The sequence below is a fragment of the Poeciliopsis prolifica genome, unplaced genomic scaffold (assembly GCF_027474105.1).
Source record: "Poeciliopsis prolifica strain line A6 unplaced genomic scaffold, Auburn_PproV2 SCAFFOLD031, whole genome shotgun sequence".
Taxonomy (NCBI): Eukaryota; Metazoa; Chordata; class Actinopteri; order Cyprinodontiformes; family Poeciliidae; genus Poeciliopsis; species Poeciliopsis prolifica.
In genome coordinates, this window is record NW_026562406.1 from 812,896 (window position 1) to 836,511 (window position 23,616).

The 23,616-nt window shown below is 41.4% G+C and overlaps 1 protein-coding gene across 2 annotated transcripts in view; it reads left to right on the top strand.

Annotated features, from left to right (window-relative positions):
- Window positions 1–892: 892 nt before the first annotated feature.
- si:dkey-91m11.5 (PH_BCR_vertebrate and RhoGAP_Bcr domain-containing protein) overlaps window positions 893–23,616 on the top strand; it is a 49,884-nt gene continuing 27,160 nt past the window's right edge. The window contains exons 1-8 of one of the 2 annotated variants that reach the window (XM_055050505.1): window positions 893–2,552; window positions 16,770–16,942; window positions 19,250–19,354; window positions 21,045–21,230; window positions 22,117–22,224; window positions 22,379–22,439; window positions 22,525–22,577; window positions 22,667–22,807. In XM_055050505.1, the coding sequence (XP_054906480.1) occupies window positions 1,199–2,552; window positions 16,770–16,942; window positions 19,250–19,354; window positions 21,045–21,230; window positions 22,117–22,224; window positions 22,379–22,439; window positions 22,525–22,577; window positions 22,667–22,807 (2,181 nt within the window). In that variant the 5' untranslated portion in view covers window positions 893–1,198. Of the gene's footprint in view, window positions 2,553–12,841; window positions 12,860–16,769; window positions 16,943–19,249; window positions 19,355–21,044; window positions 21,231–22,116; window positions 22,225–22,378; window positions 22,440–22,524; window positions 22,578–22,666; window positions 22,808–23,616 lie in introns of those variants that run through there. The other variant, XM_055050506.1, reaches the window with a different exon arrangement.

Sequence of the window (23,616 nt, forward strand, 5' to 3'; positions counted from 1 at the left end):
ACCGGAAGTGCCATATTGCTGAGTTCAATAAAATCGGGTTTTGTATTGTCTTTGACTTAATACCATAAGAAAATTGTATTTAAAAACATTTCTTGTAATTATTATTTATTTGTTTACAAAATATTTAGCAAGGCAAGGAAATAGAACATTTCGAATGTATTTTAGTGTTGAAATTTTACACTAAACATCAATATGTTGTGCTTCCCCAAAGAAGAATACCCCATTTGTCCACTCCATTGATAACTTTCTGGAGCTCACCTCACGAGACCAAATGAAAGGTTTTTCAGATTCACCGAGCAACGAAATATCCCTTTATTCGAGTGCCAAACTGGATGCCTAAACGTACATCATTTTAAGCGTCGTGTATAGCTACATAAACGTGTGTGCAAACCATTTCGAGCGTGAAAACTGAGATGCTGGGGTTGCATTTGAACGCAGCAGCCTACTCCGACTGAACCGCAAGGTGGCGGTGTGTTCACAAGACAGCCGCAGATGTAAACTGTAGCGGGGATTAAGCGCAGTTTTCAGAGCACTGAAAGTGCACAGCTGCTGCGACTAAACTCTCATGTATGGAGCTTCCGGAAAAGAGGAAAATATTAGAACGACCCAGAGACATATTTAGTTTGAGGAACGTGAAAGGTTGGCTTTTCTCTTTTTCTACCCACCTGACCTGGACTGTGGCCATTCGAAGCCACTTTTCACCTCAAGTGTTTCTCCTGTTTAACGCAAGCCGAGTCATATTGACTATTTTGACTTGACATGTTCCGAAGGTGTTTTCCCCTTCTTGGCTCTAACTGGTCACAGTTAGAAAACAGCCCATAGCGATTAAAGCTCGTCATTTATGTATTTGAGGCATAAATCTGAACTGCGTCCAGTGGCCCCTCCTCTTTGAGCTGCTACCAAACAGCAGAGAGCTGCGAGTCAGTCTGACAACAGACCCAGAGGCAGACACTAGATCTCCGGAGACCGCACTGCCTCCTCTCGGGATCCAACTGGAAAACTGGAAGAAACTCACATGTGCTGGACTTGGCGGTAGTAAGATCGCACTCGTGATTTCTGCATGACTTTTATCTTTGTCTCAACGTGCTGCTAAACTATGGAAGCTGTGAGTTGTAAACACTCTGGCCCAGTAGAAGCTGTCGATCGGTGTATCTCTCTGTTATTGGTAGATTGAAGCGGTTATAGACGAGTCTTCACAATGGTGGAACCTTTGGGGTTTGTGGAGGCATGGAGAGCCCAGTTCCCCGAGTCTGATCCGCCTAAAATGGACCTTGGCTCGCTGGGGCATATTGAACAGGAGCTGGACAAATGCAAGTCCTCCATCCGTCACTTGGAGAAAGAAGTCAACAAGGAGCGTTTTCGGATGATCTACCTTCAGACTCTTCTGGCTAAAGAGAGAAAATCCTATGATGGACAGAGATGGGGTTTTAAAAAGATGTCACCAATGAATGACAGAGATCTGCCCAGCGGTGGGTCAGAAAACAGGAGTTCCTACACTGAAGAGGCACCGACAGATAAGCAGAAGCAGACAGGCTCCTGCAAGACTCAGAAGAACACAGGACATCCAGAGGAGGTGGTGGATGGTTTGTGTCTGGCGAAACCGAAAGAAAGGATGTCACCTATTCGTCATGACTCCGAGCCCTCTGACTTTCTAGTTGGCACGGGGTCTGTGGCGGCCTTGAGGTCCAACTTTGAGCGCATCAGGAGAGCCAACTCTCACACAGCCGGAGACAGCAGAGGGTTGTCTGTGATGGGGAGCCAGGAGAAGCCCTTCTATGTGAACATGGAGTTCCATCACGATCGAGGCCTGGTCAGGGTGAATGACAAGGAGGTCTCGGATAAGATCAGCACCCTGGGCAGTCAGGCCATGCAGATGGAGCGGAAGAGGTCCCTACATTCCCTGCCAGGGAACCTGTCTGCTGCTGCGGGGGACATTGCCAAGCCTGTTCAGAGAGGCAGGTCCACTGAAGGGAGCTACAGCTTCAATGGGTCGCCCGATGACCCGGAGGTCAGCCCACACTTCCTGAAAGGCGGGGCGATCAGGTCCGGCGAGGGGAGGTCGGACAGACAGCCGGTGGAGTGCCAGCCGTACACCAGCGTGTACGTCGGAGGAATAATGGGTGAAGGGGACACTCGGATGATCCACATCAGGGACCGCAGCATGGACGAGGATCCTCACCTCACCTGGCCAAGACGCTCCTACTCTCCCGGGAGCTTCGACGATGTCGGGGGCGGCTACACACCCGACTGCAGCTCCAACGAGAACCTGACCTCCAGCGAGGAGGACTTCTCCTCCGGCCAGTCCAGCCAAGTGTCTCCCAGCCCGACCACCTACCCTATGTTCAGGGAGAAGAGTCGCTCTCCCTCCCAACACTCCCAGCTGTCCATCGACAGTGGCAGCCCGCCCACCCCTCTGTCCCAGAAATGTCTGAAGCAGCAGGGCGTCCCCTCCATCGGCGGTGTCCGGAAGAGGGGCCACATGTGGCCCAGTGATGGGGACTCCACCACATCCAGCAGGACCTCCCATGACAACAGTGTTCAAGGAGATCTGGGTAGGTCGCTGCAGAACACACACACATTCTCTGACTCTTTTAGTTCTCAGAAAAGCATCAATGAGGCCTCACCTGCCCTATATCGATTCTGGTATTCCTCATAGTCTGGCCTGCTGATGATGATTTTGATTGAATTATTAAATAGGGGTACACCGATAGATCAGTGATCAGCCGATACTTCTATGTGAAGCCACTTGTGACTCTTCATTTAATCAGAGATTTGATTGGTCAAATACTAAAAACTCCAAGTTTCTCTTCCCTGGTCATGAGCTGTATCAAAAACAAGAACTTCCGCCATGTTTTGTTTAGAACTACACCAACCAATAGAGCTTCTCTGATGCCCTATGCTTTTGCGTTAGCATAGGGCATCAGAGAAGGTTATTCTTTTGAAACATAGACGAAAGATAATCTTGTGGTTCTTTTCTTGTCTTTTGGAGTCGGAGCGACTTCCTCCATCGCCGAGGTAACATCGTTATTAAAGAGACTCTTTAATCATTAAAATTAAACACAGCAGCGTCTGACAGAGAGTGAGTCACTGTTGCGTAAAATGCACCTGCAATCTCTTTAATATTGCCCTCGTTTTTTGGGCCCCGACGTGTTAAAATCCGTCCTAAAGTGTTTTCCTCTGGAGTTGGGATTAATATGCATTGACACAGTTTCTGAAAAAACTTGAGGTTTTCAGATTGGGTCCACCAAAGGGGAGGGGGAAGTGTTTTACTGCATCGTATGTGGCCTACTAAAAAAAAAAAAGAAAAAAGAAAGAAAAGAAAGAAGGAGGACGAGTCTGCTTAAAATTCATTTTACTTTTTTTTTTTTTTTTTTAATGAGAGTTTTATTTTTACTCCTTGTGACTGCATTAACTCTTTCCTGGGAGGTCTTATCATCGCCTATAAAAAAAGATGTTCGCGAGATGAGAAACGTGCTTTGGCATCAGTTGAAATCTCACAGTCGAAACTGAATCGCCCTCACTTTTTCACCCCCTCACCTGCCCTTTTGCCCTCTTGAGTGCCGCCTCACATTCAAGGGGACGCAGTGAGGCGCTGGGCGCCCCGGGCCTTCGTAGTCGCCCAGACTGTCCACCCGGAGAGTTTTCGTGTCAGCTCACATCGGCGTTGTTGTCCTCGCCACAGAGTAATTAACTTAAAGGGGTTTGTGTAGCGTGATAAATTTAGGGAGGCCTTTTGTTAAAGGGGATGGGTGGAAAAGAGCCCAGGCATGTCGGTGCTTTAAAAAAAGAGGATGGCTGAGCTCGAAGTGTGTCACGTGGCCTCTAATCAAAACGGCAGCCATCCGCGTTTCCTGGTGAGATGTGTGAACACAATAGAGGAATCAGTCATCAAGCGCTGGTATTGGCACGGTAACAATATAACCGTATTAATTGTGATAAGGAAAGTGGCTTTTTAGTCCTGTTGGAAGGTTTCCCTCCTTTGTGAAAGTTTGTTTAAGCCAGACATTTAGCCTAAGTCCATCACACTTAGTCAGGTTTTCTGGTTGCTTCGCTCTCTATGTACGAATCCATCAAGCCAAAAGCTCCAAATGCTCAGGACTTTTTTATTTATTTTTTTTACTATTAGAAAGAAAACACCTCTGGTTAGCATCTTTAAGGTGAGGATTTCACAAAGATGTGTTGTCACTGGCTGAAGTCACCCACTGCCCACTGTGGGTGTAATCCAGGCACCGTCACGCTTATTGTTAGATGATGGAAATGGGTAAGTGACTGTTTGACTGTGAAAGAGATCCACTGAGGATTGGGTTAAACAGATGAGCAGGACAGTGTTTTTTTGTTGTTGCTGTTTTTTTGGTCAGCCTAAAGCTTCTTGACTCAGAACATGTGACCGACAGGGTAGATATTCAGTGACATAATCAGCATGATGTGTAAACTGGCGTGATGCTTGCATGACTGTGTTGAGATCGTTGAGCTGATATTTCATTTCATGTACTGTAGAAGGAGGAGGAAAGTTTGCATAAAATTAACTTGATTGGTCTACAAAGCAAACTTGTCTCAGTTGTCATAGCGATGAGGAGTGTGAAATACATCTGGCATTGAGTGGCTGTGATAATTTTCTTTTGTCTACCGTTTCTATGGTCAGCAGTGGGACTGAACGCTCACAGCTGTTCCAGCAGGCAGTGGCTCATCCTGTCACCAGTCAGTCGACCTTCCCTGTGCAAATAAAAGAAATAAAAAAATCTCTCCTTCCACACTTTCTGCGATGTCGTTCTCTTCCAACTCACACACACTGAGTCGCCCTGTCTCGGAGCCCGGGGTTGCAGCTTTTGTTCCGGGTTTGTGACATAATGGCACAGCTGTCGCATGTGGACCTTGCTCTGTGGATTACCAGAAGTCGGGATTTACTTTGTGATTTTGTAACGACACACTACTGGATTAGGATTCAGGCTGGAGGTTAGGTCTTTTTTTTTTTTTTTTTTTTTTTTTTGAGAAATTGCTCTTTGTTTTTGGCTTTGTAAGCAGCATTTGAATGAGTTGATTTCATTGTTGAACGATGCAAAATAAAAGCTCTCAGTGCTGAAAGCATGCTTTTTTATATATTGGACTGTTGCAAACAGTGAAATGAGCTGCGAATATCCAGTCACAATAACACATTTTGCTGGACGATCAAATGTCGGAGGAATTGTTGCGATAAATGACAATATTGTCATTCTCAACTAATATAATAATAAAAATGGCATAATAATGTACACCCACTGCGAGATCAAACAAAATGTAATTTCTAAAGAACATGCAACACTGAAACCGGAAGACATTTTAAGTATTCAAAATAAAACCAAGCGAGTGGAACAACAATTAAAAATTCTATTTCAAAACATAATAGTCATTCAGCTGCGACAGGGAAAACAAGCAAAAGTGGCAGGAAGTGCAGGCTAACTATTTCGTACTGGGTGTCAAATGTTTGCAGCGTTTCTCAAAATGGCGGCTCTTCAGCAATCTCTTTGACGATTGCTGTCCAAATGGAAATTACTGTGCTTATTTTAATTCATCATACGATTAGTTCACGTATTGTTTATTGTGACGGATTTTGCTTGAAATGTTCCAAAACACACAAATATGAAAGAAAAAAAACAAAAGCAGCTGGCTGGACTCAGGTAGGAGGTTCTGCTGAAATCACATCCGTCTAGTCAAACTCTCTACAAATCTAGACTTTAGAGAACTCGAAAGCACATGAGACAATATTTATGTTTCTGCTCCTCATCTAAAACTGGATGTGTGGTGGAAAACCAGCACTGGACAGTCCCTCCATAAAGCAAAATATGGGCGTGTGGATGCACATGACAGCTGGTCAGAGTTGATGGGAAGATGGAGATAAATAGTGCGGTGCTGGAAGAAAACATGCTGCTAAACTGCAAAAGAATTGAGGTTGGAGCAGGCGTTCATCTTCCTGGAAGAAAGCAAACCTTCACATGGAGCCAGAGCATAGTCGTGTGTTAAAACGGCCTAGTAAAAGTCCACACCTCCAGCATGGGAAAAGATCAAGTTTGCAGTCTCCATTCAGTCTAATCGAGGTCGAAGTATTGACTCAGAATGACTGAATCCAAACAATTTTCCGATTTTTTTTTACATTTTATTCTATTTTATTTTATGTTGGAGAAACAAACATTAAAAACCATGTATTGTTTTTCTTCCACTTTCCAAAAAATATCCTGGTTAATGTTGGTCTGTCATTAAAATTACAGCAAAATGCGTTCATGTTTTGTTGTAATGAAACAAAAATAGAAAATGTGAGGTGCACTTGTGGAATACTCTCACCTTCATTCAGTCTGAAGGAAGAGAATGATTTGAAATAAACTTTTTTGAGATTAACATCATGTTGCTATAAAGTTATTCCCTCATCAAAAACACACCTGGAGTGTTGCTTTGATTTGTTCATGCATGTTTGAGAAATCCTTTAACAGAGGAGCCATGTGGCGATGACTTCCTGAAGATGTGGTTTCAGAAAAGAACAGATGTTTTTAAAGAGACAGAGCTCTAATTTGAAGTTATCATAGTTACTTGATAGTGCTATAAATTGGCACTATGTGCCCAGAAAATGCATAATACTGCCCCCTTAAATTGATGATAATAGTAAACATAGATGACTAGATGAGGGTTTTTGCTCTTGATAATCCTCACTGCACAAGACAGAAGTGACATGGCTTCCTGAAGTGCAGATGATTCACTGCGCATCTGGTATGGGGGCTGTTTCTGTCTTCAGCAAAAATGTGTGATTGTTTTTTTTTAATTTTTTTTTTACTGTTTGCTGTCTCCTTGTTGCCGCAGACAAGGCAATGCTTGTCCTGGTGTCTCTTGACTTTATTTTCCTGTTGTCTTCCCAAAATGGCTCGCTTGTAGAACCGACACATTTCAGCAGACTTTCACCCTGAGAGCGGTAGAAATGAGCGTCGTCTCCTGGTTTCTGGTTATCTAGGCCAATTGCCAACTCCAGCTGTGAACGTAGCTGCCGATTAGCTGTGGACTTTTAAAGAGGCCAACCCTCTGATGGGTTATTTTTGCCATAATTAATTATCATCATGACACAGCCATGCCTGTGGCTCTTAAGGCGTTCTGCTGCGTTTGAGGAAAGGTCTTGGCTTTCACAGGGTGAAAGCTGTATGTATATAATTTTAATAGAAAATGTGTGTTATTTTTTTATTTTGTTTATTTTTTTTACATATTTGTTAAAACTATCACCATGTTGTTACACAATAACATAAGACAGACGAGATGTGAAAAGATCAAACTCCTCCAGACCCTCTCTGAGCTCCTGTTCCCGTCTCAAGAAATGCACTGCTCCTGATCAAAAGCAACCAATCAGAGCCAAGAGGCAGGTCTTAATGCTGTCAATTAAACTAATGTCCTTGCTGGTCAATATGTCAATGATGTAGAAAAGACTTACTGTGACAGGAAATAGTTTATCCGATGTCATCAGTGGCTGTGCCAACTAGCCTGAGCATTCACAAAAGGCTCTGCTAGCTAATGAAGGATGATTGACAGCCCTAAGACCCGCCCCCTGACTGATTGGTTGTTTCTAGCTGTCACTGGGAGAAGGCAGAGGAGCTTGTTTTTTTTTTTTTTTTTTTTTTTTTTTTTACAGATCATCTCTTTCGTACCATACTTCTGCAACATGGTGACGGTTTCAACAAATATTTAAAAATATATAAACTTTTCATAAAAGTTACTTACTGCAGCTTTAATATATTGCGTAAAACACAGTCAGACAAAATGGGATAATAAACTTCCCATTAGATTACTGATAATCACCCCTCAAAAAAAAAAATCAAATAAAAACACAAATTTGTCTTTTCAGATGCATTTATCAGGCAGCACCTCGGTCAGGTTTGGCCTGTAAATGCATCTGTCTGGGATGCTGTCTGTCTGCTTCAGACCGGAGGCTCGCTCAATCTGCTGCCTCAGCAGGAATCGCGCCATCAAACCCAGTTAACTGCAGACTCGTGGATATTTGATGTCCCTCGTGGAAGCCCAGACAGACCTGTCGTTGTTACCTGGATGTGAACGTCTGAGCTCTAGTGGTCGGGGCGGGGGGTCAGGTTGGGCAGCCAAAGAATTCAGCCTCTCCCTTTCCTAAAGTAAACGTGGGCGTACAAGAGGAAGTCCTACAGGGCAACTCTGTTTGTGTGAAAGTAAAGCACCTGTTCTCCTTTTCAGCGCTCAGAAGCTGGCAGCTCATCAGTTCACCAGACCAGGCCTCCCCAGCTGCTCTGGCAGTGGAAGGCATGAATAGTCTTTGTGTTCCCCTTGTCGATCAGAAAGCACAACAGAAACGCTCGTCGGAACTGTTAATTCTGAACGCTGCTGTTCATGTCACACCGTTCACACACGCAGCGTAAACATACGACTCTCCGTAGATGATCTGGAGGGGAAAACAAATGTGCGGCATGTTTTTGGAGGGCTGCGGGGCTCCCATCCCTCGTGCTCAGCCTCGGCCCTCTGGACCTGCAGGCTGGGCTCCCCTCCCTCGGCCTCCTTGCTCAAAGGGCCCTCTGTGCTGCAGGCCAAGTGTTTATGGAATGTCTCAGCTGCTTGCGGGGTGGTTAATGAAATGTTAAGTGCTTTATGTGTTCACCTCCATTATAGGGAGCCTGACCTGTTGAGTTTGTTTGTGTGATGCTAAGAGTTTTTTATTTTTGGTTGGTGATGAATACAGACACTTATTCTGCCAGATATGCTCACTTATTATTATTATTATTTTTATTTTATAAACCTTTTGACATTTTATCATGAGCACAAAGTTAAATGTCTTCTGTTGTGATTTTATGTGACTGATTCTCCCACTTTGTTTATAAACAAAAATCTGAAAAGTGTGGTGTGTATGTCTATTTAGCTCACATTTTATCTGAACCTCTACCCCGGTTGCAAGCCTCCCACAGTCTCTAACATTTGCTTGTATTTAGCTCCAGTAAATAGCAATGTGGCCAGTATCTGCATCTCCATTTGCTTAATGGAAACAAATAAACTGATTACAGCTTTGAGTATTGGCCGATAACCCATATTGAGCCGATATGATATCAGCACAAAACATAAATACTCTTATTACAGATTCAAATTCAAAAATACTTGAATTAATCCCAAAGGGAGATTAAATGTTGTTGTAACTCATTATTTAGATTCTCTACAGACTTATTGAAGATGGCGATGGCTGTTGGCAGGAAAGGTCTGCAGCGGTCTGTACTGTACTGAACCTGAAGAAGCCTCTGAAGATGCTCTGTAGTGTGAAATATTAGAAAGGGTTTGATTAGGTGATGTTACTCAGAGGACAATAGTCAACAACAACAGGTTGGAGAATAACTGACGCATATATTAATAACCAATGGGTCTGAGATTTTAGCTGCTGGCTAATATAATCAGATACTAATTTTTTTTTGGCTGATATTGGACCGATTTCCAATGTCAACATCGGATCTCTATCAACAAGTGAACTCTTGACTTAACTCATGTAACATCCAGAAACTTTTGCACAGATTTTGTGGAGTCTTATATTCTGTTAAGCAAAGTGAATCTGAAATATTTTTATTAATCCAGTCCTGGCCTGTTGCTCTGGTAAATGAAACACAGCGTTATATTCTCTTGTTTCCAGGCAGATTATGACAAAGTCAATCACATTGAAGCACATCAGGAGAGCTTCATTCACTAATATTTAATCCCTCTTAGACATTCACATGAATATTTCAGTGAACCAAGAGGTCGCCAATTTTTTTCCACGTCTTGGCTCTCGTCAAAACAGCGATGTCGTCTGTCGATTTTAATTTAAACAAAATGGTTGACGCAATGCACCGCATTGAGTGCAAATGATAAATTCAGAAAGTGAGTTCAGTAAGGTTGATTCCTATTTATGATTTCAATGTCCCCTGATTAGTAGCTGCGCAGAGCTGGGCTGCTGCTCAGTTCTGACCTTACCGCTCAACGGCTGGTGATAATTTTAGGTTTTCTCACAGTGAATCTGAGCCATGTGGACCTCGACAGGACTCTGGAGCAGAGGGCCTTGAAGTTCAGCCGATGGTTTACGTAAGCCACAGGGTGCAACACTGTTACACTTTGCCTGAAGACACACAACTTGTGTCTGGATTTGGCATGTTAGATGGCCTGGGTACAGGACGAAGCAAAATTAGCTTTTACAGCGTTTACGTGTAAAAGCCAAGGGTGCATTCACACCAACCGTTTTAATCCAACTTCAGTTTGTTTTGGGAAGTTTGCTTTTTTTCATCCAAACAAGCAAACTTTTGTTCAGTTGAAGTGAACTCTGGTGCAAATGTGAACGCCAAGTTCACCAGAGACTGCTCTAAAAGCAGGAAGTGGACTACCATGCAAGGCATTCTGGGTAAACACAACCAAAGCAAACGAGAGAGTCTAATGCTACCAGGAGAAATTACTTGTGGTTTTTTTGTCAAAGGCAGAAGAGAAATCCTATAACTGCTAAAATCTGACGCTACTCCATTTTTGTTTACATTTTGTGGAGAAGGAAGTTGCGCTCATGCCTTCTTGAGAGGTTTTTGTGTCGTTTCCTTCAACGATTCTTGGAGCAGCGCCACCAGAGGAGAGGAGTGGAACAGCTTTTTTTTTTTAAAGGGTTTGTTTCATTGAACACAATAGAGTGTGAAAGAGAGCTGCATTAACTGAAAATGTAACAAATGTTGCAAATTTTATCCTCATTCAAACCAAGTCCACCGGGTGTGAAAACACTCCAACATACTATATGCAGAATATCCTGATCAGAACAACTTTGTATCTGTGGATTATTCCTGAGATGTTTTTTTTTTCTTTTTCACGGCATAAGACAAATGAATACAGATTAAAATTTTGATAAACATTTTTTTTATAATCATATGTTTCTTAAAAGCCAAAGTTATAGTTTGAAGACATCCATATTTCCATATATAAACTTTCATCAGCTTTTCTGAAGAAAAGCATCCCTACATATGATGTTACCACCACTGAAGTGGTTTCAGAATGATGTGCTGTGTTGTTATTTCCTCCAAAGTGTTTTGCATTTAGGCTGAAATGTAATATTTTGAGCACATTGCTTCGTGTTTTCTGTGTCTCCGACATGATTTTGCCCGCTGCTACAATCCAGATGAGAATCCATTTTCCGGACCCATAAAGCCGCTGCTCTTACCGAGCCTACTGCAGGTCATTACATGAAAGTGTTATACTTTTCAGACAGAGACAATGTCCTTCACTGGACATTTCTTCTCTCCTGTGAGTTCTGAAGGCTTAAATTTCATTTTCAGGCCTTTTCTGAGCTGCATAAATCAGACCTTGTTTATTCATAGGGACTTGTGATCAAATTTCCGTCCATCAGCCGGCTGTCCTCTGCATGGGACGGTCAATATGTCCACAGCGGGGAGCGAGGAGTTTGCGCCGCACTCGTCTCTGTGCTTTCACGAGTTTGGGCAGCGTTCTGGTTTTTCTATTGGTGAACTGGGCCGGGTGGGGAGAACATAGATGCTGCTATTCTGGTTCCAGCTGGGCTCGATCCATCGACCTTTTTGCTCCATTGGGTTGTTACTCTTGGGAACTGGTGTCTGAAATTGATGCCATTAGTCGAACAAAATTGATATTTTCCCCCTGTGGTCTGTGTTAAATCAGTGAGCAGATATTACACTGCAGCTCTAGACTCTGTTGTCCTCCAGCATGAGTCAGCAGAAGCGTAGATCAGGGTTATGATAGTTTTGGGTTTTTCATTAAAGTTTAGTTTTATTTTGGTGCGACTTTTGTCTAATTTATTTAGTTTGAGTTTTTAAGAGGTTGTCTGCTAGTTTTGAGCAATTAGTAGTTAAATATTTGCTTTGCTTTGTCATGAGGGCCCTAAAGAACTCTTGTTACTGTTCTGAATGGGTCTCTTGTTCACATGCTGCAGGAAGGAAAAGTACTTCATGGTGACTAATTGTTCTCAGAAGCAAGGCTTGAGAGTTCGGACCCACTTTGTTTCCAGTGGGGTTTGTATATTCCTCTGCATCTATTTTTAAGTCTGGGTGTCAGTAAGGTAAACAAAAGAAAAAAAAATATCTTTTTAAAATTTGCTTACTGCTGAATTATGCTCACATATATGTATTTTTGTATCAGAGGTTGCAATCTACACTTGACTCATTGGAATAGGTTTAAATTAAATTCTTGAAAAACCAAATAACGGAGTTCAGTGACGGTCCAAAGCAAAACCCGCTCCTCCGTTATCCCCGCTCTGTACGGCTCAAACACACAGCTGTTAAGTCTTATGTAACGTCATTAGACTGTATTTATTACGTTTCGATTGCAGAGCTTGAAAGGATTTTAAGCTGCACACTGTGGGGTATTTGGCCAGACATGTCACGGTTATCACAGCCATCTTTACCACCCTCCAGCTTTTTGCCCAATGCTTTGAGGTCACGCAAACGGAGGGCTGTCTAGTTACAGCGGGTCCACCATGGTGTTAAGGAGTGGTTCAATTCATTAAGCCTCTAAGGGGGATTATATCTGTGAACATTATATTGGCTTTATCCTGTATGTATGTTTTGTCTGATTTACAGCAGATCCATTGAAGGCAGATGAGCCTGTTATCTAAAATAGAAAGAAAGCATTTCTGGTCGAGGTAATGCAAATCTGAAACACCAGGAAGCAACGATGTATTCTCTTTAATCTTTGTTAGAATGCAAGGACTAAAATGAGATGAGCAGGTGTGTATATTCTACACATGGTTCTCATGTGGCTACACTTCCAGGAGCTTTGTAGCTGACAGCCATCTTGGTAGATATCTGTAACTAACGGTCATTACAGTTACTATGGAGTCACTATGACACAAGCTTAGAACGAGCTCGTTCCTGTAAGTACATTACAACTTGCTACTCAACTACAAATTTAGAGTACTCTACCCTCCTCTTTGTAATACTAACATGAATATCAGTGATATTTACTGTAGTACTTACTACTGAACTAGCAAAATTAGCTTAACTAGTGCAGCTTTTATCTGCAAGCTAAGGCGATCATGTAGCATACGTGTGTGTTACTGCATTTACTTTCTCTGCCAGTCACCAGAACCTCATCATTCACCTGCAGAGTTCAGACATCCTTTGCAAATCTGTTGAAACACTGATTGACTATGGATTACAGACTGCAAAGCTCCTCCATGGTGTACGCACTCTTCGTGTTCACTAAGTAGTTTACTACGTCACTGTAGGAGATGGGACGCAGACATGAGAGAGAAAAAAAATCTGTTCAATCCATTTCTTTTTGAGTTCATGTATATTGCTAAACAAAATTAGGCAAATTTTAAATTAAATGTGATTAGCATCTCATTTGACTTTAGTATGCCAACAAGCCTGTTGTTGGGATGCTCTTAATGTAATATTAATAACACCGTCAAGATTTCTTAGATCTGAAAACATCAAATTTCTCTCGCCACCGTTTGGAACTGATGTCAAGTTTTGGGTTTGAGATTGAATGTTGGCAACATAGATCCAAAACAAATTCATGAGTAAAATCTGTGCAGAAACAACAACCTCTTGTCAAGAAGAGACTATGTTTGTAAGCACTCATAAAATTGTTCCAAATACGTAACCTTGTGGATCACCCTTTGAGTTGGCAGTAAAGATGACTGAGAATAGTTTTGTGAGAGATTGCTCTGAAACCACCACCAGCTACTGCTGTCTGAGGCATAAGGAGGGGAACGCTGTTGTTAAAACAGCGTGTTAAACTGCTTCAAAAGCCATTTATTACAGTAGTTAAACTACGCATGCCCTTCAAAGTGAGTGTAAGTGTGTGTGTGTGTGGAGGGGGGTGCTCTGCAAACACATAATGGCCGTGACTTTAGGAGGGGATGTGTTAGGAGTAGATGTTTGTGCAGAGATGACCTTGTGTAGAAAGCCTGTTTCCTTTCCGGAGCAAAATGAATTACTGAATTTTCCGGGCAGACCTGCCTGGACATTTCCTCAGTCGGCGTCCTTGTGATCGCTACAACAACCGCTCTCGCTGAGGGTCTATTGTGATGTCGGCTTTCTCACACTGGCCGCAGCCAAGTGAGCGCCGCGTTTGAAACCCCTTTTGCATGGGAGACAGAAACGACTGGAGTCTGGGGTGTAACAACACATTTTTAAATCCTCCTCCGGATGTACTTCTGGTACTAAATAGGTTCTGACAGTTACCTAGAGGAGGATGTACTGCTGGTATTGACTAGGAAGCTGCTTGAACTACATTGGTGTCTTTTTCTTTTCCACCCTTGCCTCCTGAGGTTGGGTGCTTGTTGAGCTTCATCTTTTCAGATTCACAGCAAAAACACAAAATCTCAGAGTATTTTTAGTCTATTTTCTATATCTTAATACACTCAAAATAAGACAAAACTAACTTAGAAGCAACTGTTCAACAAGAAATATGAGTTTGATTAACTCAATAATTACTTAATATTGATAAAAACGTTCTGGCTCCAGTGGCAGATCATTTCTCTTATGGGACAAGACATTTTTTGCCATCTGCCAATGGACCTAGTAATTTTCCATAAATATTAAGAAATTATTGACTTGAAACAAACTCATATTTCCTGCTGAAAAGTTACTTATAAGTTAGTTTCATATGTTTGTCTCATTTCAAGTGTACAAAAGATATTTGTACTAGAAACTAGACTAAAGATACTGGGTAAGATCCTGCGTCTTTGCAGAGTTCTCCAGGGTGACATGGCTCCGTCTTCCTCCTGTTTCCGGAATCCTTTATTTTCCTGTTTTCGTGCTGCGGCAAACCAAATTCATGGCCTCCTTAAAATACTCTGTCTAACAGTACAGCAGATCTTAGACAGCCTCTTTCTTTGGACTACCGTTTTAGATGCTTTCCTATTCTATCAGCGAGCTGCCAAGTCCTTGACAGCAAGGCGATGATGATTATACATTTTGGTGAGTCGGAGTGGCTGATGGTAATTACAGTACGCAGAAAGCTGCTCGTCTTAAAAAGACCCGCTGACAAATGTCACATATATTCCTAACATGTTTTTCCAGCCCAGGCTGGCTGAGAGCGTTTGTGTTGCAACACGACCCATGACACTTAGCTCTGCATTTTGGCCGTTTTTTTTTTTTTTTTCAAAAACATGATTCTGAAAGAAATCTGTTGTTGTGCAAGTTTTGAGATTTCTCTAAATGGGTGAATTATGAGTAAATACCATACCAAGCTACAAGATCTTGTTTCTTCACAACAACATGTGGATGAAGGGGGACTCTGTACATCCAGCAGGGCACGTGTGTTTGCCTTGCCTTTTCACTTGTTTATCCACCCATTGACTTCACCTCGCTCGCCGGGACAGGCTGGATTTAAGTAGGTCACAGGTTTATTGAGGCTAACAAAGGATTTAATATAAAAACAGAAGAGCATAATGCTGATTTTATTGTCAGCTGTTAACATCATAATGACCACTGTAGTCCATGTGAGGAATTTTTGTCACTTTTTTTTTTTTTCACTCGTTTTTTTTCTGCACTCAACTCAGTTTACCTCATTGTCTAGGGTGAAATGTGAACAATAAAGACAATTATTGATGTCATCAATAATTAGGGAGTTTCAATGTTGTACATGCTTATGCTTGTCATACACAAATTTGAATTTAATGCACTTGTCTTCATGTCAAATTACAACAATGACAGGACCATTGCATGGTTTTGTAAAGTCACACAAAGCTAACTGGACCCGCCCAGATCGGCCAAAAGTCACATGGTAACACAGCAAACATGTGGAACAACGAGCTCCGGTCAAACGCATGGAAGCCCAAGTCAAAAGTACGAGCTTTAAAGTCATCATTTCTAGTTTCAAGTTTAAAATTACGGGTTTAGAAGTTGTTATTTCAAGATTCAAATTGATAATTTTTTATTAAATTATGGGACGTTTGAATCATGGATTGAAAGTTATAATTATGAGATTTTAATTTTCAAAGTCATAATTTTGAGATAGAAAATCACGCTGTTTATCTGAGCAGGCTTGTTCCAGTATCTCATAATTCTGACCCTGAATCTCAAAATTATAATTTTAGAAGTCAAAATTGTGACTTTTTATCTCAAAGTTGTAACTTTGCTTCTGAAAATTATAATTTGAATCTCATAAACTATTCATTTGAATCTCAAAATTATGACTTTGAATCTCATAAATTGACTTTGTCTCAAAATGCTGACATTGAATTTTGAAATTATGACTTGGAAATTCATTCTACTTTTTCTTTCATGTCACAAATAGGTTAGCCTCTCAAATGAGACCAAAATTAATTGATCTTTTTTGTGTTACAAGAAAATTGCAGCCCCAGGCAGACATGGAGGTGGCAGCATCATGCTGTGCTTTGTGTTCAGCTGGTCAGAGGTGAAGGGAATATGAAAGGAGCTAAATGGAGGACAAACCCGGATGAAGAGCTGTTAGAGGTTAATAAAGACTTTAGGCTTGGATAGAGCTTCACCTTCAAGACCACAACCTTAAACATTTAGTCAGAGCTGCTATAGAATGAGCCAAAAAATTGTAGAAACACAGAGAAATTGTTCCTCCAACACTCTGTGTCTCATTTGACTGAGCCGTTGTCCAAAGAAGAATGGACAAATATTTCAGGTTCAGCTCAGATGTCATCCTGCAATGACTTTATGATTCTCATACCAGCTGGAAGTGGCGCTCCGGCTTGATGCTTTGGCCGTAATAATGTGTGTCTGTGTTAACTCCATGACTTAACAGCATCTCCAGCTCATCATGTGACTATTGTGCTTTGTCTGCCCATTTTCTCCTAGACATGGAAAATCCTCCGTCTTACGGCTACGACCTGGAGCTTTCCGAGGAGCACCCGTCTCGCCACGAGCCTCTGTCCTTCAGCGGCTCGCCGTCCTCCTCGCCGCGGCTCCGATCCAAGAGCCGTAACAGCCGGGACACGCAGTCGTCCGGTTCTCTGGAATCCACGCAGTCGGTAAAGTCACTGTGACCGACAGCTCTGACACGTTGCCCGTCAGCTCCTGCTGCCACCGCTTTCCCCCCTCTCTGCCACTGCATTGTCCTCTGGTGTCCTCTGACCACGCTCCAGTCCACAATGCTTGTTATCTGTGCTTCTTCCTTCTGAGCGCAAAACTTGTTGCTTTGCTTTTTCTGCTGTCTATGTTAACCGTTTCTTCCCTTTTTTTTTTGCTTAAAATTAGGCTGTCTTTCACACGGTTTATGATGTGTCTTGTCTGCCTGACCATTTCCCACAACTTTTACACCAATCACCCAGCAAGTTCTCAGACTAAATATTCGAAGAGAAAAAGATGAAATAGGACCTCCATAAACATTCTTGTTTTTGTTTTTTTTATACCATTGTTCTTATTTTATTTAGGGTTTGACGGTTTTTAAGAAATTAACATGTAGAATAAACGTTACTGCAATTGCTGTCACAGTAATATCACAAATAAAATGTTTGACATGGATTTTTGTTTGACACACAAAGTAGTACTTGAATGGTGAGTGGGAAAAAAAGAACACGTTTTTACCTGTGGTCCGAAAATAAAAATCTGAAAAGTGTGGCATGCATTTATCACACAATCATCCCCCCTCTAAGTCCTGAAACTCATCCACGAACATCAGCAACATGAAAATAAACATCAGTTGTATCGGCCCAGTTTTACTTTTTGAACTGATACGATATGTCAATAAATGACTAATATCGGCCGACACCAATCTTAATGTCGATATGTCGTGCATCACTTGGTTAACTCAAAAATATGCTTTAAATTAAACTCTGACTGTACTGTGATAGCAGTAAAGACTATGATTTAAAACCCTATTTATTACTTTAAAGTAGCCCCCTGGTTGTGACTGTGACAGCTTTTATAGCGGGTCAAAGATATCGCTCATTTCAGTTGTAATAACAAACACAAATATTGCTTTTGAAAAATATTCAAATTTAAAACAGGATTCTTTAAAACCTGACTTACTTTTAAAAAACACTTACAGTAACATCATTTAGTCGTTTTCCTTTTTTTTTGGTTCACATTTGCTTATATTTGTTGATGTTCTCATGAAACAGTGGAGAAAATAGCAAAAATAACATTTCCTATCATACCACCAGTCTTGTTTTTTTTTTTTACCACCAATAACTGAAATTTACCACGATAAATCAAAATTTTCAGATAAGAAATCACAATTCACACAAAATGATGCTTTGTGTTGGATTTTTCAGAATGAATTCGTTAAAACCTGCAGCATTTCTGGTTGTAGAAAATGTAAAAAGGTTCAAGGGTGTCAAAACTGCACCTCGTTAAACCCACACTACACCTCTAAGATGTCTGCAATTTAAGCCACTGCCTGATTTTTTTTATGGGATTTGCTTAAATTCTGGTAAATATAGATATATGTAAAAGCTGATTCTTTGTGTTATTTCAGTTTCATTTTTGGTGAAATCAAATGATTTAATGAAGCAACAACATATGAACCAATCTGTCCGATCATAAATCGATTCATTTAGTTTGTCACAGTTGCTGCAGCAAGCTCAGTTCAATCACGTCTATTAGATTATTTCTGACATGGTCCAAATAAATCTGCTTACATCAGAGTTAATTGATGACAAATTAAAATGGAAATAAAAGTACTTCATATATGTTTACATTGCTGTATTCTCTCTTTAATAGCTGAGCTGCTGTATAAAAACAGAAATAAAAAAAAATGCCAGCCGATGCACCCACATGCCACCAATTAAACGCAGAGCAGCATGTAGCTGCCAGATGGGGCTTTTCATTGTGAAGTGGGGCGTCGGTGAAAAGGCCGCACATAGTCAGCAAACACACTGTAGCCAAACAGATGTTGGGGAAAAAAAACAACTAACATCCCTCAATTTCTTTTGCTCTGTTCCTCTGATTCCTGCGGTATTCTTCTCTTCTGATGTGATTTTCAAAGCCTAAATGATGGTGGCGGGTGGGGAAGGAGGAGGTTGGACTTCTTTTTCATTCCAGCACACACACAGTTATTAGTGACAGAGTTATTCCAACTGAAATGAGCGATATCTTTGACCCGCTTCAAACAACTCCTTGTGGAGAGAAAGAAAACAAACATTTGTCTTTTTTAAGAGGTGAGGAGTGTCCGCTGCAGGCCTCCTGGAATGTGAAACTCCTACAGAGTGCGATCACGACTCCAGTCCCCACATTGCCCAACAGCTACTTAAGGTTTTCTGCTTGTTCAAGTTGTCATTAATCATCTTTTTTTTCCCTCCTTCTTCTTCTTCTCAAACATTTCATGTTTGTATCAGGTGGAGCTGGATCAGGAAAAGGGGCAGGAGATGAGGAAGTGGGTTCTGTCTGGGATCCTGGTCAGTGAGGAAACGTACCTCAGCCACCTGGAAGCCCTGCTGATAGTACGTAACAACTCTGTATGCTGAGATGTCATTGATCACATTCTGAAACCACTGTAACATCCACTAGAGATGCAGCCAAATATTGTCCGGTCAAATTCTCAGATTGATTGATCACGTCACTAGATGTTGAAACTACTGAGAGAATAATATATTTTTAAGCTTAAATTAATAATTAATTGTCCAAATTTTTAAACTTTGATTGTTGATTGCTGTGCCTCCCTGTACCTTGGTGCCCTGGGCTACCGCCCCTTTAAGCCCTTTTTAATGTCTGGCTCAGCATATAACAAAAATCTGGTTTTGCTGTCCTTAGTGGACAACAACTGGTCTAATGTGCTTTTGTAACTGATTGAATCGTGAACTCTAACCTGTTGTGGGATTTTTGTGACTTCCTGGATGAGACATCAATGCCTCATTGGAGTAACCGTGGCAACCAGCCTTTCCAAAGAAGGCCTCCCTATTGCTCCCAAAGCTACAAAGAAATGGCTTTGTAACCATTTGGCAATTGATAGTCATTGACTCTGTTTTTTCCTCAACCATTCGAATTTCTTTGGATCGGGACGTGATGTTTCCTTTTCAGATCTTTTAGCTCTCTCCATGTTGTCAGACAAGTTTCTATATGACGTATTTCTTGTTCAAACAGGTTCAGAAGTAAAACGGTCCAATGTGTGGCTTGGGAAAATGAAGATTAAAATGTGGTTAATCACAGTTAATTTATGGCTTAGCAAGTGGAGGAGGGTATGATCATTTTTTCACATAGGGCCACAATAATTTGTATGTTTTCATTATTATTTATCAGTAAATCATCTGCTGTAATCATATATTTACTCACATTGTGTCTGTATAAAACAATTTCTTTCAGGATTTAGCACATCTAAGTAAAAACAGAAGAAATCCTTGAGTTGTCAATTTCGTTTTAAGAGCATAGTACCTTTTTAGGTTTTTGTTTTAACTTTTTTAAGAACCATATTAAGCATGTATTCTCTGTTTGATTATTCACTGACTTAAACCGTTTAAGTACCTAGAAGGAATTGTGCAAGCTGAATCTCATTTGGGCTGCAACTCTGGTTTGAGAAGATCCACGACTGGGCAGATTCAGACATGGTATCTCTGTCTGAACAAGACTGAAAGTCTAATTATGGAAGAGAACAAATGTTCAGTTACGTTCTACTGGCTCTAAAAATACCAATATTTGTTCGTCTAAAAGTTATTTTTCACCCTGCTGCTTATCAACAGCACGGATTTGACATTTGAAATTAATCAATTTTCTCCAGAAATGTGTTTTAACTTTGGAAACAAAATCATAATTACCAATCACAAGAGAAATTATTTAACTGAAGATAAAAATCCAGCAGAAAAAATTATGTAAACTAAAATTTCTAATGAAGATTTTTCTAGAAAATTAGCCTATTAGCAAAATCCAGAACACTTTTGGTTTATTTATTAGATTAATAAAATAATATTGACAGAAATCATTTAGAATATGATTTATACTTCAAAAAATACTGACAAATCTGTTCACATGAGCAATAAGAAATGTATGATGTAACATTTTCTGCATATAAACTGAAACACTAATCCATCAAAGCTTCAGAAAGTTAATAAATGAGTGATTTGAAGTGCTGTATTTTAGAGTTTTGTCTATTAAAATTTAAATTGTTAAGGGCTGATAATCTGTGGTTGTCTCTCGTAGCCCATGAAGCCTCTGAAGGCGGCAGCCACCACCTCCCAGCCAATGCTGACCATCCAGCAGATAGAGACCATCTTCTTCAATGTGCCTGAGCTCCATGAGATCCACAAGGACTTCTACGACGCTCTGCTGCCCAGAGTCCAAGACTGGAGCCACCAGCAGTGTGTGGGCGACCTCTTCCAGAAGCTGGTACACTGGTTTTGATTTCACTACTCCGGAATCAGTTGTGTGCCTCTCTTGATTCCTTGTAAAAATCAGAGGAAGTAGCACCTTGTATTTCTCTATTTATTTATGTTTAGGCATGGGTGATGACATCCAGGAGATAAGTGAACGTGTCTTAACAATGCTTCGACATGGAAAACTTGTTTTTCCACTCACTGTGATCCAACTTGAAGGAAGTTGAGGCTAATGCTAATGAAAAAAACAAAAACAGAAATAAAGGAAGCCCGTGGGAAAATAGCTGGTATGAGTAAATACTTGCAATGATCATCTTCTTTTTTTTTGTTACATTTGATCAACATTTACTTACAACTCCAACAACCCCCCCCAAAAAGCCCTTGTGATCTAAACCTTGTGAGTAAGAATGCTCTGCGTCACGTAAGGAGAAGCCCGGTATAGTGTGTGGGTTTTCCATCAAAGAGACCACCGTTTAGCACGTGAGCAACTTTCAACAAACTAATTACAGCTCTGCTTAAATGTCATAACTTTGATCGCTAATGATTGCTTAAAGAGCAGAAAACTTGCCGAGTGGAAAGGCGATGGTCTAATTGTAACATTTTTGTGTGGCTCTTGTTGGAACTCGCGTCTGATCCGAGTAGACTGCATGGAGGCGTCCCCTGGCCAGATTAAAGAGCCGCTTTGCCACATTACGAGCAGTAAAAGAGTGCTCAGGGCTCCGTAGGAGGTTGAGCTACCTCGGCGAAGGCGAAAGATTAAAGGCACATACGTAAAGGGGTTTACGAATAGCAGCGAACGCTGAATCAGAATCACCTGTGTCGGCTAAGCGACGCATGGCGTGCTGCGCTCACCAAATCCCTTTAGTAATGTGTAAGTCTCTCTCTCTGTTTCACCGCAGGCCAGCCAGCTCGGGGTGTACCGGGCCTTTGTGGACAACTATAAAGTTGCCGTGGAGATGGCAGACAAGTGCTGCCAGGCCAACGCGCAGTTTGCACAGATATCTGAGGTATGTGCAGCGGGGCTGCAGCGTTCGGGGCTTTGCTGCCTGAGACAAGTGATGACGGGGCAGTTTTCTCAAGTCCTTACAGCAGCCGCAGTCAGTCAAGCTCGGTGTGGATTAATCAGGGTGTTTGTTTTTTTTGTTCTCCCTCTTATCTTAGGATCTCAAGGTTAAAAGCACAAAGGATTGCAAAGACCAGTCTGCTAAATATTCTCTGGAAAGTGAGTATTGAGTCAGATGAAATATCCACTTCCCCAGTACTGGAAAACATTGTTTTTGTTCACTGTGACGACTCCTCGTCCACAGCTCTCCTCTACAAACCTGTGGACAGGGTGACACGCAGCACTCTTGTTCTCCATGTAAGTCCGTAATTGAAGAAGCCACAGTTTTGCACGGGGGAACCCTTCTCATAATTGAATTCCTTCGATTTTTCTGTTTTCACCTTTAGGACCTGTTGAAGCACACGCCCTCCGGTCATCCAGACTACCCGCTGTTACAGGACGCCCTCCGCATCTCTCAGAACTTTTTGTCCAGTATCAATGAAGAGATCACCCCACGCAGACAATCCATGACTGTTAAAAAGGGAGAGGTGAGTTTGTTTGGAAAACTACCTCAAGATTTTACTACCTCAAGGTTTGGTTATTATTATTCTTATTTTATTTTGAATATGCAGATTATACTTAGCTTCCCACTTATTACAAAATTATATACATTTCACAATATCAAATTAAATTTAAAGTGGCCAAATTATGTAAAATCAGCTTTTTTCAACTTTACCTCTATTATAGTGCTATTTCCTCAGCAAAAATACACCTGAAGTGTTGCTTTCATGAATGATGGAGAAATCCTTTAATCTCCCTTGGTAACTATTAAGCTGTGTAAGACACCTTCAAGACACAACTGCTTCTCAGAGTTACAGTTTTCAACCATCTGAGTTCAGCCTCATAGAGCTGCCCTCCCAAAATAACTCTCCACTCAGCTCCTCCTCAGAGCTGCAGTCTCCAAACTGAGTTTCCATCTCACAGAACAAGTCTTCCCCAGCGACTCCCTCACTCAGCTCCTTCGACTAGCCAGCCGTAATTAGCAAACATCTGGTGGAAGTGCACATGATGTGAGCTCAATATAGGAGCTACTTCTCAGAGCAACACTGGTAAACACGCTGTTAAAGGGTTAATAGAGGAGCCATCTTGTGATGACTCCCTGAAGGTGGAGTTTCAGAAAAAGCAGGAGTTTTAATCCACTATGTCAAGCTGGAAAATCAACCAAATTTTAAAATATATCACTTTAAATTGGCCCTTGGAGTTGGCTCCGATTGTCACCATCATGCGGACACCCTGTGTTGATCCTGCTATTTAACTATGGGTTGTGTATTAAAAGGAAATGAGGTGTTGAAGTGAT